At 44.3% G+C, this 15,472-nt stretch overlaps 1 protein-coding gene across 1 annotated transcript in view; it reads left to right on the top strand.

The window, feature by feature from the left end:
- Positions 1 to 15,472, top strand: part of LOC124556296 (plexin-B) — a 973,640-nt gene that overhangs the window by 799,333 nt on the left and 158,835 nt on the right. Inside the window, exon 5 of the mRNA XM_047130271.1 lies at positions 13,211 to 13,343. Coding sequence (XP_046986227.1) covers positions 13,211 to 13,343 — 133 coding nt within the window. The remainder of the gene's footprint in view (positions 1 to 13,210; positions 13,344 to 15,472) is intronic.

Genomic DNA, 15,472 nt, shown 5'->3' with positions numbered 1-15,472 from the left:
ACAATAACAGAAATACTCAGGGCCGGCTGTTGTGGCCGAGCGGTTCTAGGCGCTTGAGTCCAGAACCGCGCTGCTGCTACGGTCGCAGGTTCGAATCCTGCCTCGGGCATGGACGTGTGTGATGTCCTTAGGTTAGTTAGGTTTAAGTAGTTCTAAGTTCTAGGGGACTGATGACCTCAGATGGTAAGTCCCATAGTGCTCAGAGCCATCTGAATTGGAACCATCAAATGTGATCACGACTGTATGTATTGAAGTAATGTGTAAAATGTGTTCGTCTCCTTCCACATTTAGCGTTTTCTTAAGCGCAACAAGGATACCACACCATAACCAGTAAAAACACTTCCTTACTATCAAGCTCATCCACTGGATTTTCATAGAGTATAGCGTGATTCTTGACTCTATATCAGTCGTTTGCAGTCATCCACTGTCCTGTGGTATCCCTCTTTCCACCACTTCAAACATCACTTTACACTGACCACAGAAAAGTCTGGCTTATCAGGAGCTGCCCGACCATTGTACCCCATACTTTTAACTCCTTATGCACAGTCATTGTGCTACCTCACTCACGTGTGATTCCTTCCATTGATTTCATACGATTTTTTGCTGCCACCTTCCGCACTGATCGACAATCCCTCTCGGTCAGTACATGATATGTGCATAGTGTTGGTTTAGTTATGGTTGTTTCTTCGCGTTTCCATTTCGCAGTCTCATCACCAACAGTCGGTTGGCGCAGCTTTTGAAGATTGAAATGTCTCTGATGGATTTGTTACTCGGGTGACATCAAATGACTAGCCCACGTTCGAAATCACTGAACTCTCCCGTCCCACCCATTCTACTGTTACGGCTTGTCAACTGAAAACACAGTACTCCCCACCGCCTGCTCTACTGGCGGGTCCGCTTCTCGTCACATGTAGTGGGCAATTCCGCGTTGCATATGGGTGTCCGCATAATTTTGGTCGGATACTGTATACTGGCCCCCGCATACTACGAAACTAAACGCAGGTTAGCCGAGCGGTCTAAGGCGCTGCAGTCATGGACTGCTGGTCCCGACGGAGGTTCGAGTCCTCCCTCGTGCATGGGTGTTTGTGTTTGTCCTTAGGATAATTTAGGTTAAGTAGTGTGTAGGGACTGATGACCTTAGCAGTTAAGTCACATAAGATTTCACACACATTATTAACGCAGGTTGTGAGGTATGCGTTGTAGATATAACATATAAGAAGAGATAATAATAAAATGAGTTGTAAGGATCACATAATCCATACAGTGGAGGTATTGACGCTTGTTTGTTTCTGCTGCACACCGGACTCGTTGAAACACTGGAAGGTCCTGCAGCACTTCCAGTAGTTAATGTTTTGGTTAGGTGGCATTCAATAGCCGTTAAGTAATGGAAAAAAACACATTTTAACCATCAACTATTTTTATTTGTACCTTAATATCTACTGTTTTCGGTCGTGGGCCATCTCCACAAGATAAAAGGCAACAGATCAAAAATGGTTCAAATGGCTCTGAGCACTATGGGACTTAACTACTGAGATCATCAGTCCGCTAGAACTTAGAACTACTTAAACCTAACTAACCTAAGGACATCACACACATTCATGCCCGAGGCAGGATTCGAACCTGCGACCGTAGCGGCCACGCGGTTCCAGACTGTAGCGCCTAGAACCGCTCGGCCACCTAGGCCGGCAACAGCAGATCAGGTGAACACATAAATCATTTTCTTTTCTGACTGATAGGAAATCCAAAACGTCATAAGTACAACAAAAGAACATAACATGTTACACAAAAGTCTAATAGAGATGTGCTCTTACCTCTTTGCTTTCTTATCTTTTTGTACATCATTACGTTAACTAATGGTACGATGAGGACACCTCTATTAGATTTTTGTGGAACCTGTTATGACATTTTGGATTTTCTATCAGCCAGAAAGAAAATGATCTATATGTTCACCTGATCGGCTTTTGTCTTATTTCCTGTGACGATGATCCACGCTCGAAATCAGTAGATTTTAAGGTTGAAATAAAAACAGCTGACGGTTAAAATGCGTGTTTTCAACCGTCAACAGTGACTGCGAACGTTTTTGTCTGCACAGCCTGCGACACATAGTGGAATTGCCTTGTTGACACGAGCCCTAGAAATTAGATTGTAGCCGTGATGGACGAGCGCGGTTAGTAGGTGTGATGGTATACGGCATGCTGCGACCGCAGACGGCCTTAATAATTTTGTCCAGCATCAGGTATGCAGTGTAGCGACGGCTCTCCACTGCCCTGACGCAGCACCCCTGCCTCCCCCGCCTTTTCCCTTAGCCACGCACTCTGTCGTCTCACTTGCTGGCCCGTCGTGCGCCACCTCATCTAATCTCCCGCCCCCGATTCCCGCAGACCTCCCTCTCATTTAGTGCTGCCTCGAGCACGGTGTTCTTATCTGGTATTAAGGATCTCCTGGCACGTAGAAACAAGTGCACTGCAGAAGATAGCGGAGCCGTGTGCGAAATGAGGGTCCTCTCTGGATAATCCGTTAGGAAGAAATCAGTCCTTTAAACTTCGCGTGGCACATCATAAGGAACCGGAGACTGCGGGTCAGTTATCCGGAAAGTAAAGACACACAACAGAAAGTATTCGTGGAACACACATTTTCCTATTAACTTCATTCGTAAAATGAAATGGCTCTGAGCACTATGCGACTCAACTGCTGAGGTCATCAGTCGCCTAGAACTTAGAACTAATTAAACCTAACTAACCTAAGGACAGAACACAACACCCAGCCATCACGAGGCAGAGAAAATCCCTGACCCCGCCGGGAATCGAACCCGGGAACCCGGGCGTGGGAAGCGAGAACGCTACCGCACGACCACGAGATGCGGGCTGTCCTCCATTCGTATTAAGGACGCTCCTTTGATAACTTTTTCTTTCCTGCAGTGTTAGAAACGGGAAGATTCACTCGCTGAGACATTCAGAACTTCCAACCAGGGCTGCAACAGTCCTGTGCGCCACGCATAGTTTTCGATAGCTTAGTTTATTTGTAATTATCTCGTGAAGAACAATACTTGACTTTCACCTAGTGGTTACACTTAAAGTGCAGCTACCCATATTGTGGGCTGTAGTTATTGTAGGGCAGCGAAACTTGGCAGATATGCTTGTGTGTTAATACGGAGCCAATTAACGCTGGAAAAAAATTAGTTCCAATTTTGGCTACCAAGTGCAAATGTGGCGCTCTACAGCATTTCACCCACGTCTCCGGTTCTCATATTGAACAAATAAATTCTGTAAGCAGCGGTTAATAAGAAAATCAACATTCACGACTGGTACATTTAGGCATCGCGAGAGCGTTACAAATCTCATAGAAAGTTTGAAGTGGGACACACTTGCAGATAGACGACGCGCCAAACAGAAGGGGCTGCTCTCTAACTTCCGAAATCCAATATGACTTTGGCGCGAATCGTGCCTCCGCCACACACCGCTTGGTGGCCAGCAGAGTATATATGTAGATGTAGATTATGCCTTCCTCATTTGTTTGACCTTTTCTGCCCATGTCGCGTTCCAAACCCATTGCATATGGAAACATTTCTTTCTTGCATTCACAGCGCTAGACTTGCACCTGGTGGCCAAAATTTGAACTCATTTTTTTCCCCTGTGTAAATCGGTGCCGCATTAAAGCATTAGCTTTTCTACGGAGCTTCGCTCCCATAAGGTAATAACAGCCCACACTGGTCCTCTGTGAGCAGCTGCACTTTAACCATCCTTACGTTAAACGCTTTTCATCTCAGATCTTTCCTGCGGTATAATCCATGGCTCTTAATTATTTCATCACAAATATAATGAAAACATTTTGCCTATACATCACTCTTTTTTAGTCATTTGTCTTCTGACTGATTTGATGCGTGTGACCACTATTTCCTATCCTGTGCCCATCTCAGAGTGGCACTTATACCCTACACGCTCAATTACTTGCTGTCCCTGTAGTTGTAGTTGAGCGGTTTTTCGTGTCTGACAGCTATGGGGAGGACCCGGATTTGATTCCCGTTATAGCCAGGGATTTACCTTTTATGGGACTGAGACCTCTCGGACTCATGAAGCCAATGGAGAAGCTACTTAACTGGGAGGCGGCGGCTCCAAGGTCTCAAAAGCTGACTATTGCCGGAAGGGTGGTTTTAGTGTCAATCCAAACAGCATCCAAAAAAATGGCTCTGAGCACTATGGGACTTAACTGTTAAGGTCATCAGTCCCCTAGATCATAGAACTACTTAAACCTAAGGACATCACACACATCCATGCCCGAGGTAGGCTTCGAACCTGCGACCGTAGCAGTCGCGCAGTTCCAGACTGTAGCGCCTAGAACCGCTAGGCCACACCGGCCGGCTCAAACAGCATCCAAATGACGTCATATGGCATAGGGTGACACGGCGGTCGGTTGGCATCAACTATGTTTATTCTCCTGGCTAAAAGTATATTTTGCCGTGTTTTTCGTGAAGAAATCTTAACTGCTGCGTGTCAAATCGAAATTACTCCAAAAAACGTTAGTACCAAAGGGAAGATTACCTGAAAAATTCAAATTTAAGCAGAAATTGGACAAAAGCGGAGTCATTAGCAACGTTTTAAATGAGAGAAACGAAAAGCGTATGGTAAAATTGATGCGTATTTTTAGTTGTTGCGAACACTGATTTGAAATATCTTGAATAACAGTACAGCAATTAGCGTCTCAGTGGCCGCCCAAATGACACAGTACCTGTGTTACCGTTTTATTAGAGCGCTTTGGACGTCCCGAACAGAAAAAATTCTCAACTTGTCACGCAGAATCTAAAGCGGAAAGGAGGTGTCTGTTGTTAGTAGTGCCAATCTAGATAATGTCGGGCAGCTACTGTGCACCAGGCGACAAACGAGACAACGTACACAACGTACGGACGCCTTAAAATTCCGTCTGCTTGTGAGATAGTAATCAAACGAGCGATCTGACTGTTACCGAGTACTCGCCTCAGCTCTGCTGAAAAGCAGAACGTGCCCTACGTGATTGTCAACGAAGCAGTATAGCAGCGCCGTTGTGCCTGCGTGCAGAAACTGTCAAGGCTGCAGCGGACAACGCTATGGACACCACGCACTATTAAACCATACTCTCCCGAGCCTGACGCCGAACACACACATCACCACCCATCTAATTGACTAAAAATCGTTACCAATCAAACCAACATACAATTATCCAGTCGTCAATAGTTAAACTGGCTCGTTACACCTAGCGAATCTTTGTTACCAATTTTTTTACCAGCCGGCCGCTGTGGCCGAACTGATTACCTAAGATTTTAAGTCCCATAGTGCTTAGAGCTGTTTGAACCATTTTTGAATTATTTTACCTGAGAGATTGGATATGCGTCGAGGCTAACAGATTTACACAGTTGTGCCACCACTTGGACGTTTCCCGCAGTTGAATCTAAACTCGATATATTTCAGGTAGCGATTTTAGAACACTCCACAGATGCTACTGTTTGCGATATCGAGGCACAATTCCTCCAGGTGGCCACTGTCTACCCTTCGCCAAACAAATGCAGATCAGTTTGTTTCGTCATAAAAAATGTTTCAAATGGCTCTGAGCACTATGGGACTTAACATCTATGGTCATCAGTCCCCTAGAACTTAGAACTACTTAAACCTAACTAACCTAAGGACATCACACACATCCATGCCCGAGGCAGGATTCGAACCTGCGACCGTTGCGGTCGCGCGGTTCCAGACTGAAGCGCCTAGAACCGCTCAGCCACACCGGCCGGCTTTCATCATCATACTTTAAAGTTCACTATGTACCTTTATGTAGTAGAATCACACTGAGTTGTAGAATTCCACAATGACTTTTCGGAAGAACATCACATGGCAGCATGATTGGGCTTACAAAAAGAGAGGATGATGGTCCTTCAGTGATCACAACGCATAAAAGTATTTGTTTTGCATGCCCAAATATTAAAATTGATCACTGTCTAATAGTAGACGTCGGATTCAGGTACACACCGGTACGTATAGAGTTGCTTTTTTAAAAAAAACACCCATGACGTTATACAGAGTAGTCACAGTAAGATTGGTTCAGAAAGTTTTCCTAAATTTGACACTTTAACAAGGTACCTTAATGGAGTACTGTTCCTCACAGAAGATGCTGTAAATGGCTATCAGTGACATCGAAGTAGTGATATATGTGATTTATCAAATTGCGAGACGCACTCGGCACCTCAGCCTGAGGGGTTTCAGCAAAAGCCTTTTCAATGTTCTGCTGTATCTCGTCCGGTGTGTGGGGATTATTTGAATACACCTGACTCTTCAGTTTTCCCGACGGGTTCAAAAGAAAACACTGAATGACGAATCAGACGATCTTGGAGGCCAGTAGAATTTGCTGCCTTTGCTAAGTGTTCTCTTCTCTTCTTGCCGAACACCTCACGAACTCGTGTGAAGGCATCAACATGTGCGGTGTGTGCTGTTTATCTTGCTGAAAATGTCCAAGCAATCTTTCAAGTTCTGACATTTGATCCATGAATTGATTAAACAGGTTCCGGGCATACCATTCAGCACTAACAGTTTTTCGATCCAGTCTTATGTCGGTTACCCCATAGGTGCACACATTCCACCTGGCGACGGTAAACTAAAATTATTCCTGCCCTCCAATTCTGACTAAGGCTTTTAAAAGGTTTTTCTGCGACTGTAAGGTTCGTGCAGGATCTTCACATCGTTGTGACTGAAAAGAACCTAGACCCATAACTTCACTTAACGCATTTTGAAACTTAGCTTTTAATAGTGTATAATAATACACTGAAGAGCCAATGAACTGGTACACCTGCCTAATATCGTGTAGAGCCCCTGCGAGCACGCAGAAGTGCAGCACCACGACGTGGCATGCACTCGACTAATATCTGAAGCAGTGCTGGAGAGAACTGACATCATGAATTCTGCAGGGCTGTCCATAAAGCCGTAAGACTGTGAGGGGGGTGGAGATCTCTTCTGAACAGCAAGTTGCAAGGCATCCCATATATGCTCAATAATGTTCATGTCTGGGGAGTTTGGAGACCAGCGGAAGTGTTTAAACTCAGAAGAGTGTTCCTGGAGCCACTCTGTATCAATTCTGGACATGTGGGGTGTCGCATTGTCCTGCTGGAGTTTCCCTAGTCCGTCTCAATGCACAGTGGACGTGAATGGAGCAGGTGATGAGACAGGATGCTCACGTAAGTGTCACCTGTCAGAGTCATATCTAGACGTATCAGGGTCCCATGTCACTACAACTGCACGCGACCCATACCATTACCGAGCCTCCACCAGCTTGGACAGTCCCCCTATGACATGCAGCGTCCATTGATTCATGAGGTTGTCCCCAAACCCGTACGCTTCCATGAGCTCGATACAGTTTGAAACGAGACTCGTCCGACCAGGCAATTAGTTTCCAGTCATCAACACTCCAATGTCGCTGTTGACGGGCGAATCGTAAAGCTATGTGTCGTGCAGTCATCAAGGATACACGAGTGGGCCATCGGCTCCGAAAGCCCATATCGATGATGTTTCGTTGAATGGTTCCCACGCTGACACTTGTTGATGGTCCAGCATTGAAATCTGCAGCAATTTGCGGAAGGGATTGCACTTCTGTCTTCTTGAACGATTCTCTTCAGTCGTCGTTTGTCCTGTTCTTGCAGGATCTTCTTCCGGCCGCAGCGATGCCTGAGATTTGATGTTTTACCGGATTCCTGATATTCACGGCACACTCGTGAAATGATCGTATGGGAAAATCCTCACTTCATCGCTATCTTAGAGATGCTGTGTCCCATCGCCCGTGCACCGAGTATAACACCACTTTCAAACTCATTTAAATCTTGATAACCTGCCATTGTACGAGGGTAACCACAAAAGTAAGGTCTCCTATTTTTTTATAAGTACAGAACTCTGTTTGTGTGGCAGTTGGTCACACTGTTATGAAGAATGCTTCACACGCTGTGTGTAAACAGGTTGGTTCAAATGGCTCTGAGCACTATGGGACTTAACATCTGAGGTCATCAGTCCCCTAGAACTTAGAACTACTGAAACCTAACTAACCTACGGACATCACACACATCCATGCCCTAGACTGGATTCGAACCTGCGACAGTAGCAGTCGCGCGGTTCCAGACTGTAGCGCCTAGAATCGCTCGGCCACATCGGCCGGCTTCACAGAGTTAGTACCGCTTACAGAAGCCCAGATAGCTTTAGGAACAGAAAGCTGGTTGAAAGAGAAGTGAAATACTTACAAAATTCTAAGTCCCAATTGGAAAATTTATCGTATGGATAGGTTAGTCGGCAAAGAAGTCAGCGTATTTACTGCAGTAAAGAATTCTATATTATCTTGCAAGATTGTCGCAGATTCAGAATTTGAATTAATCTGGGCGAACTTAAGCATGGAAGGTCGGTCGAAAATGGTAACAGGATGCTTTTATAGACCACCTGGGTCAGGAGCTGTAGCGATAGAGCGCTTCAGACAGAACTTGCAGACTATTAAGAACTACATTATGCGCACAACTGCATTGGTATATTTTATTAGAGGCGGTCGATTTCAGTCTAGGATCAAACCGCCATCGGGTCCTAAAAATTTCTTAGCTACGCATTTGCGTAATTCGAATAACAGCTCTATATACGTAACATACATGTCCATATAGCCAGCTAGATGTTTGCGTATGGTAATCTCATGCATGAGAGTGGCAAGATTCATCCGACCAAATGACTTTCTTCCATTGCTCCATAGTCCAAGTTTTATAGCTTATGAACTACTTTTTCCTGTTACGGCCATGTGCGTCACTTGACAAGTGATTTTCTAATTCCTGCTCGTCCTGTAGTTCCCTTCTTATGGAGCTCACTTCGTCTCGTTTTGTTGCTGACAGGATTCGTGAGTGCGACATTCAGTTCTGTTGTGACTTCCGCAGTTGTCGTCGTCTTATTTTTCGTTACAATCCTCTCCAACAACAGTCCGCGCTGTGACTTAGTTGTGACGGTACCTGCTGGAGCACCAGAGACTTACCCCCCTTTGTTTTTGGGAACACCCACCGTACGAACACTGACAATTTGCCCACATTCGAATTCACTTAGCTCTGACGTAATGCAGTCACAACTACACCGAACACTGTTCTGATCACTTGTAACGTATTTAAGACATTGCACGGGTGTCGTTCGTAGTCAGATACAATAGCGCAACCGGCAGGCTTGCTTAGCATCAGGTCCAGAACCGCGTAGCTGCTACGGTCGCAAATTCGAATCCTGCCTCGGGCATTGATGTGTGTGATGTCAAATGGTTCAAATGGCTCTTAACATCTGAGGTCATCAGTCCCCTAGACTTAGAACTACTTAAACCTAACTAACCTAGAACCGCTCGGTCACAACGGCCGGCTGTGTGATGTCCTTAGGTTAGTTAGGTTTGAGTAGTTCTAAGTCTAGGGGACTGATGACCTCAGATGTTAAGTCCCATAGTGTTTAGAGCCAGCCATTAGCATCAGCATTTATGTTCAAGCATGCATTTCTCGCGGTGCTCCCATACATTTGTCAAAGTCCTGTAGATGTAGGTCATTAGTGAAGGATTCATCTAAATCATGTTATAGCAACATAAGAACATGCTGCCTTGTAACTTGCATTGTACTTCGATGAAGACGTAATAGCAACCTGCTGTCTAATTAATGTTACTCCATACAATGACTTTTGCCTTCATGGCGTAAGTAATTGTGTTAACATGATCTTGTGGAAAATAAAGGGTAAATATGCGTGGAAACTATTCTAACGAATGCATGAGACTGAACTGTTAGGTCCTGTCGTGTAGAGGTACCAACCAGGCAACATATTAGCGTAAATCGATGTGTTATGGCTCGATAGCTAAGTTCTGCTGGGAAGGGCCCGCGAGTTGCTTCGTTGTCCGCCAGCATGGGAGAAGTTGACGTTGTCGGTGTGTCCGCCGTCGGATTTTACGTCGCATTAACTATGCAAGCTCCACTGGACAGACAGCGGTCGAAGCTAAGCTTTATGAGCGCAAGTTGCGCGTCTCAGCGAACTCAGTCATCCGCAATGGCCACAGGCGTCAACCATATTTGAACAGTTCGCTGCCAGCTTATATTCCTGCCAAGCGCACCCCTAATAAACGGGCACTCTTGCAGATCCGCAGTTACGTCCCTCACGGTGTGGCAAACTACATAATAACGGGCCCTCATTTAATCGTGTATAAAACCGACTATTTGCTTTTAGTAACTCTTTTTTATGGCAACCTGATTATTTGATTCGCAACAACTATTGTTGAATGTATAAGAAAAAGTGGATATACTTAAATGGTTTGCTTGCGGTGGTTCATCCTAGTTAGTTATACTATTTTCCTGCGCGATAATTCGAACACCGACCCAGGCGTCTTCTTCAGGTGCTATGAGCTGCGCTGCTTTGCGTACTCGCTGTCTGGGCACCCAAGTGAAGTACCGTTGGTGTTGCGCCGCTATTTCTGGAAGACTTCAACTTCTGGCGCTCACTAGGCCCTTTGATGCTCCTTTATTTTTGGAGCCCGCACTATTACTCCTTGAAATGCACATTTCTCAGCGTTTTCTAACTCTGGTATACAAAAATATCTTTCTCTGTTTATTCAACAACCATCTTCCCTCGCCTGCTTTATTCTTACGGATGATCTTGTACAGGGTGAATCAGAACTCAACAGTGAAGCTTTCAGAGGTGATACTATGCATCAAAACAAGTAAAAAAGACTTGTAAACATGAGATCTAAAGTGCGTACATTAAGAGCTATGAACACTTGTACTGTGAAACACATCTCTTCTACTGAACAAGTGCTCATAGCTCTTGAGGTAAGCATTTTAGAGCCCATATTTGCTAGACTTTTTCTGTTGGTTTGGCCTGTACTACCTGCTCCCTGAATGTGTAAGACAAAGAGGTTTCGGTAGAAGAGATACGTTTCACAGAATCGAAGATGAACAAGTGCATATAGCTCTTTAGCTATGCACTTTAGAGCCCATGCTTAATAGACTTTTGATCTTCTTTTTTTTTCATAATACCATCTCTGAAAGTTTATCGGTGTAGTTCTGGTTCACCCTGTATACACAACATTCAATTTAATTAACTGTGTTTTCAAAGTTAAGTGATAGACCAGTTACCGAGAACTTGTTACCTATCGATAATACAATAATACTTTTGAATATTTCATTTATAGCTCTTTATGCTGTTGCAGCTCTATTGAACTTCATTATGATGCATGCGTCATCAGCAAAGAATAATGTCTCTTTTTTATCAGTGTAAGACGGAAGGTAATATATATAACGAGAACAGAAGTGGCCCCAAAATTGAACCCTGTGGACTGTTAATAGTAACTGTCTCCACTCGGAAGGGGAGTTTGGTGGCTGTGATGTTGCTTGTGACAGGAGAGGACGGGCCTACAGTGCGGTTCAGACGACTAGCCACAGGCCATCGGTATGGGTAGAGTTGTAAAACTGCCGTACGCTACCATACGTAGGCGTATACTGCGGTAGTTTTCCTAGTAGCCCTGGTCAGATAGAATCGACCCGCGTTACCCGTACGTTAGGTTTTTTGCGTGCTCAATGGGCATTTTTTCAAGTTATTGGCTTTCGGGCTGTGTCCATTCAACCATGTCAATAGTAATTTCAATTACGACGATACGAAAGTAAGGACAACTCAACACACCTCTGGATCACGGGGTCCCGGGTTCGATTCCCAGCCGGGTTGGGGATTTTCTGTGCCCGGGAACTAGGTGTTTGTGTTGTCCTCATCATTTCATCATCATCGTCATCATTCGTGACAATGGCTAGATTGGACAGTGTAAAAATTGGGACTTTGTACGGACGCTGATGACCGCGCAGTTGAGCGCCCCACAAACCGAACATCACAACTCAATACGCAAGTCCATAAGCAGAGAAAAATCTCCGACCTGACCGCGAATCAAACCCGGGCCTCTTCGCTTAGCATTCCGCCGCACTGACTGCGCAGCTATCGAAGCGGACTGTACTGAGTTTTACGTATGCTATCACTGTTTCTAGGTTCCCATAGAAACTGGAAGCGGTGAACATCTAGAAACGGAGTGAGGGTAAATAAAGGGCCGCGTGACCTACAGAACTACTTTGTTCTACATAGTTATCTTCCAGTCTATTACTTAAAAATTAACATTATTTATAGTAAAATTGAAATTTTCAACGTTTAATTCAGGTTTTATTCGAAAATTGTTTATTTGTAACTTACAAAACGCAATTTACATTCTTTAAGAATATAAAATATGCACTGGACTAGCACTGAATGTTATGTGTGGTTCTAATTATGTGCAATACAAACAACCAAATAAATAAAAATCAAAGAGAAGTCGTTGGATCCCAGTTCCTCTCTTACACATTCATTTGCATTTCTTCCCCTAGCAATGCTACGAATGCAATTTTGTCATATGATGACATGATGGAGACCGTGGCTGTTGTTTGAAAACAAATGTTGATGGTGTTAGGACAGCAGCCAGCCACAAATTTACTTTCAGTTCCTTTATTCAAAGGCTACCGTTACCGGTTTCGAATCGTTGTGATTCATCCTCAGACGGTTTACATGCTTTCTTTATGACATGTGGTGTGTTTTTTACAGATTAATTGTCGTGAAACGTCGGTCTCGAGTGTTTGTATTCATAGAATTCGTCCAGCAGATGTCAATGCACTCCCACTGCATTCTTATTGTTGCACACGTAAATTGTTCTCACTGAACACTTAAGATTTGTCACATGTTTTGATACATGCATCAAATATGTGGTGCGTGGTAGAAATCATCTCAGTGACAAATCTTAAGTGTTCAGTGAGAACAATTTACGTGTGCAACAATAAGAATGCAGTGGGAATGCATTGACATCTGCTGGACGAATTTCATGAATACAAACACTCGAGACCGACGTTCCACGACAATTAGTCTGTAAAAAACACACCAAATGTCATAAAGAAAGCATGTAAACCGTCTGAGGATGAATCACAACGATTCGAAACCGGTAACGGTAGCCTTTGAATAAAGGAACTGAAAGTAAATTTGTGGCTGGTTGCTGTCCTAACACCATCAACAAATGCTACGAATACTACCGGTAATTCTACCGTTTCCTGCTTCATTTATGTACTGTACCAAAACTACCGAACTGTAGTTTTGGTAGAGCGCGACTCTGGGTATAAGCTGTTGTTTATGGCGATTCTGTGATGTTTGTTGTAATGTTGCAGGTGCACGGTGCGCAGCGCCTGTCAGAAGGCGAGCCATTCGTCGCCACGGTGGCTGTCGTTGGGCACAGGCCAGCAGTGCATCGACTTCGAGCAGGTGCTGCCCGATCGCATACCCGTGTCTCAAGTCACAACGGTAAGCTGCCGCTCTCTATAAGAGATCATCTTACTAAAACAAACAGGAGTATTTTCTCTGCACAGTGAAGATTTTGTTTCATATACTCAGTTTTCTTTTATATCGGTTCCAGTTTATGCAAGGGGAAGGCGCCTAAATTTTTCACCTCAAGTATCTTCTGTCTCTTTACAGCTATTTGTTATCTCATTTCACGTAGTCGAATATTGACCAAGTCTCACGAAACAAAGATCAATGCCTTTTCGTAATTTCAAGAATCACCAACATCCAGGCGTTGACTTTTGTTTAACGAAATTTTGATTATTGATGCCTCAAACTTGCAAATCTGGATGAGAAACTTTCAGTGATATAATTTGTGGTTTGCATACTTATTAATAGCACTATTCATTTTTGTGCAGTTTTATTACAAATTATCACATTTTTAGAAAGCTGCTACGTTTATTTCGGCTACTGCTCGTGACTCCGACGCTGGTTTCGTTCACGTCCAAACGGACTTTGTCACTTAGTAGTCCTACGATTTCCCTAGGCTTCTTTGCTGTTTCTTTGAAAACTGCTGTCGACACTACTGTTATCTTCTCTAATGTTTAATTTCGATCGTACATACCCCTTTTAGTATTGCTATTGCTTCTTCTGCACTGAAGCCATGTATGTTATGAATAACACGTTTTTTCCTTTCGAGTTTGGTGTACCACGATGAGTGGAGATACGCACCATCGTATGCGCATTCTCGTTATCCTTTTCATTAGGAAAAACGGGGCAGAAATAACATTATATTCATGCCGTTGGAAGGCGTTACCTTTTGTGTAACTTAGTCCCCATTAATGAATGCAATGACAGACGAGAAACTTCTTATACACCTACAATGAGGCGACAAAAGTCATGGGATGCCTCCTAAACAAGTCGTTGGAAATACCCTTCAGAAAGTTTCAGCCATTCGGCCCCTATTCCGAAAGTGTTGTCGATTTTGTGCACGAATTGACCTCTCCATTATATCTCATAGATGTGCCATATAGTTCGTGTCAGGCGATCTGTGTGGCCAAATTATTCGCTCGAATTGTCCAGAATGTTCTTCAAAACCAGTCGCAAACAATTGTGGCCCAGTGATATAGCGCGTAGTTATCCATAAAAACTCAATCGTTGTTTGGGAATATGAAGTTCATGAATGGCTGGAAATGGTCTCCAAGTAGCAGAACATAACCATTTTCAGTCAATGATCGATTCATCTGGACCAGAGAATCCAGTCCATTCCATGCAGACACAACCCACACCATTATGGAGCCACCACCAGCTTATACAGTGCCTTGTCGACAACCTGGGTCCATGGCTTTGTGGGGTGTGTACCACACTCGAAACCTACCATCAGATCTTACCAACTGAAATCGGGACACATCTGACCAGGGCACGGTTTTCCAGTCTTCTAGGGTCCAAACGATATGGCCACGAACCAAGGAGTGACACTGCAGCCGATGTCGTGCTGTTGGCAAAGGCACTCAACGTTGGCCGTCTGCTGCCATAGCCCATTAACGCTAAATGTCGCCACACTTCACGCAGTGTTGCTTGTCTTTTAGCACGTACAGCTCTACGTAAACGCCGCTGCTCTCGGTCGTCAAGCGAAAGCCCTCGAGCAATGCGTTGCCCGTAGTGAGAGGTAATGCCTGAAATTCGGTACTCTCGGCACACTCTTGACACTGTGGCTTTCGGAATACTGAATTCCGTAACAATTTCCGAAATGGAATGTCCCATGCGTCCAGTTCCAAATACCATTCCGCGTCCCAAGTTTGTTAATGCCCGTCGTGCGACTATAATCATCTACATCTACATGGATACTCTGCAAATCACATTCAAGTGCCTGGCAGAGAGTTCATCGAACAACCTTCACAATTCTCTATTATTCCAATCTCGTATAGCGCGCAGAAAGAATGAACACCTATATATTTCCGTACGAGCCCTGGTTTCCCTTATTTCATCGTGGTGATCGTTCCTCCCTATATAGGTCGGTGTCAATAAAATATGTTCGCATTCGGAGGAGAAAGTTGGTGATTGGAATTTCGTGAGAAAATTCCGTAGCAACGAAAAACGCCTTTCTTTTAATGATTTCCAGCCCAAATTCTGTATCATTTCTCTGAGACTCT

This window comes from Schistocerca americana, chromosome X, assembly GCF_021461395.2.
Source record: "Schistocerca americana isolate TAMUIC-IGC-003095 chromosome X, iqSchAmer2.1, whole genome shotgun sequence".
NCBI classification, from domain to species: Eukaryota; Metazoa; Arthropoda; class Insecta; order Orthoptera; family Acrididae; genus Schistocerca; species Schistocerca americana.
The sequence above is the reverse complement of the archived record's forward strand: the minus strand, read 5'-3'. Positions and strand labels throughout refer to the sequence as shown.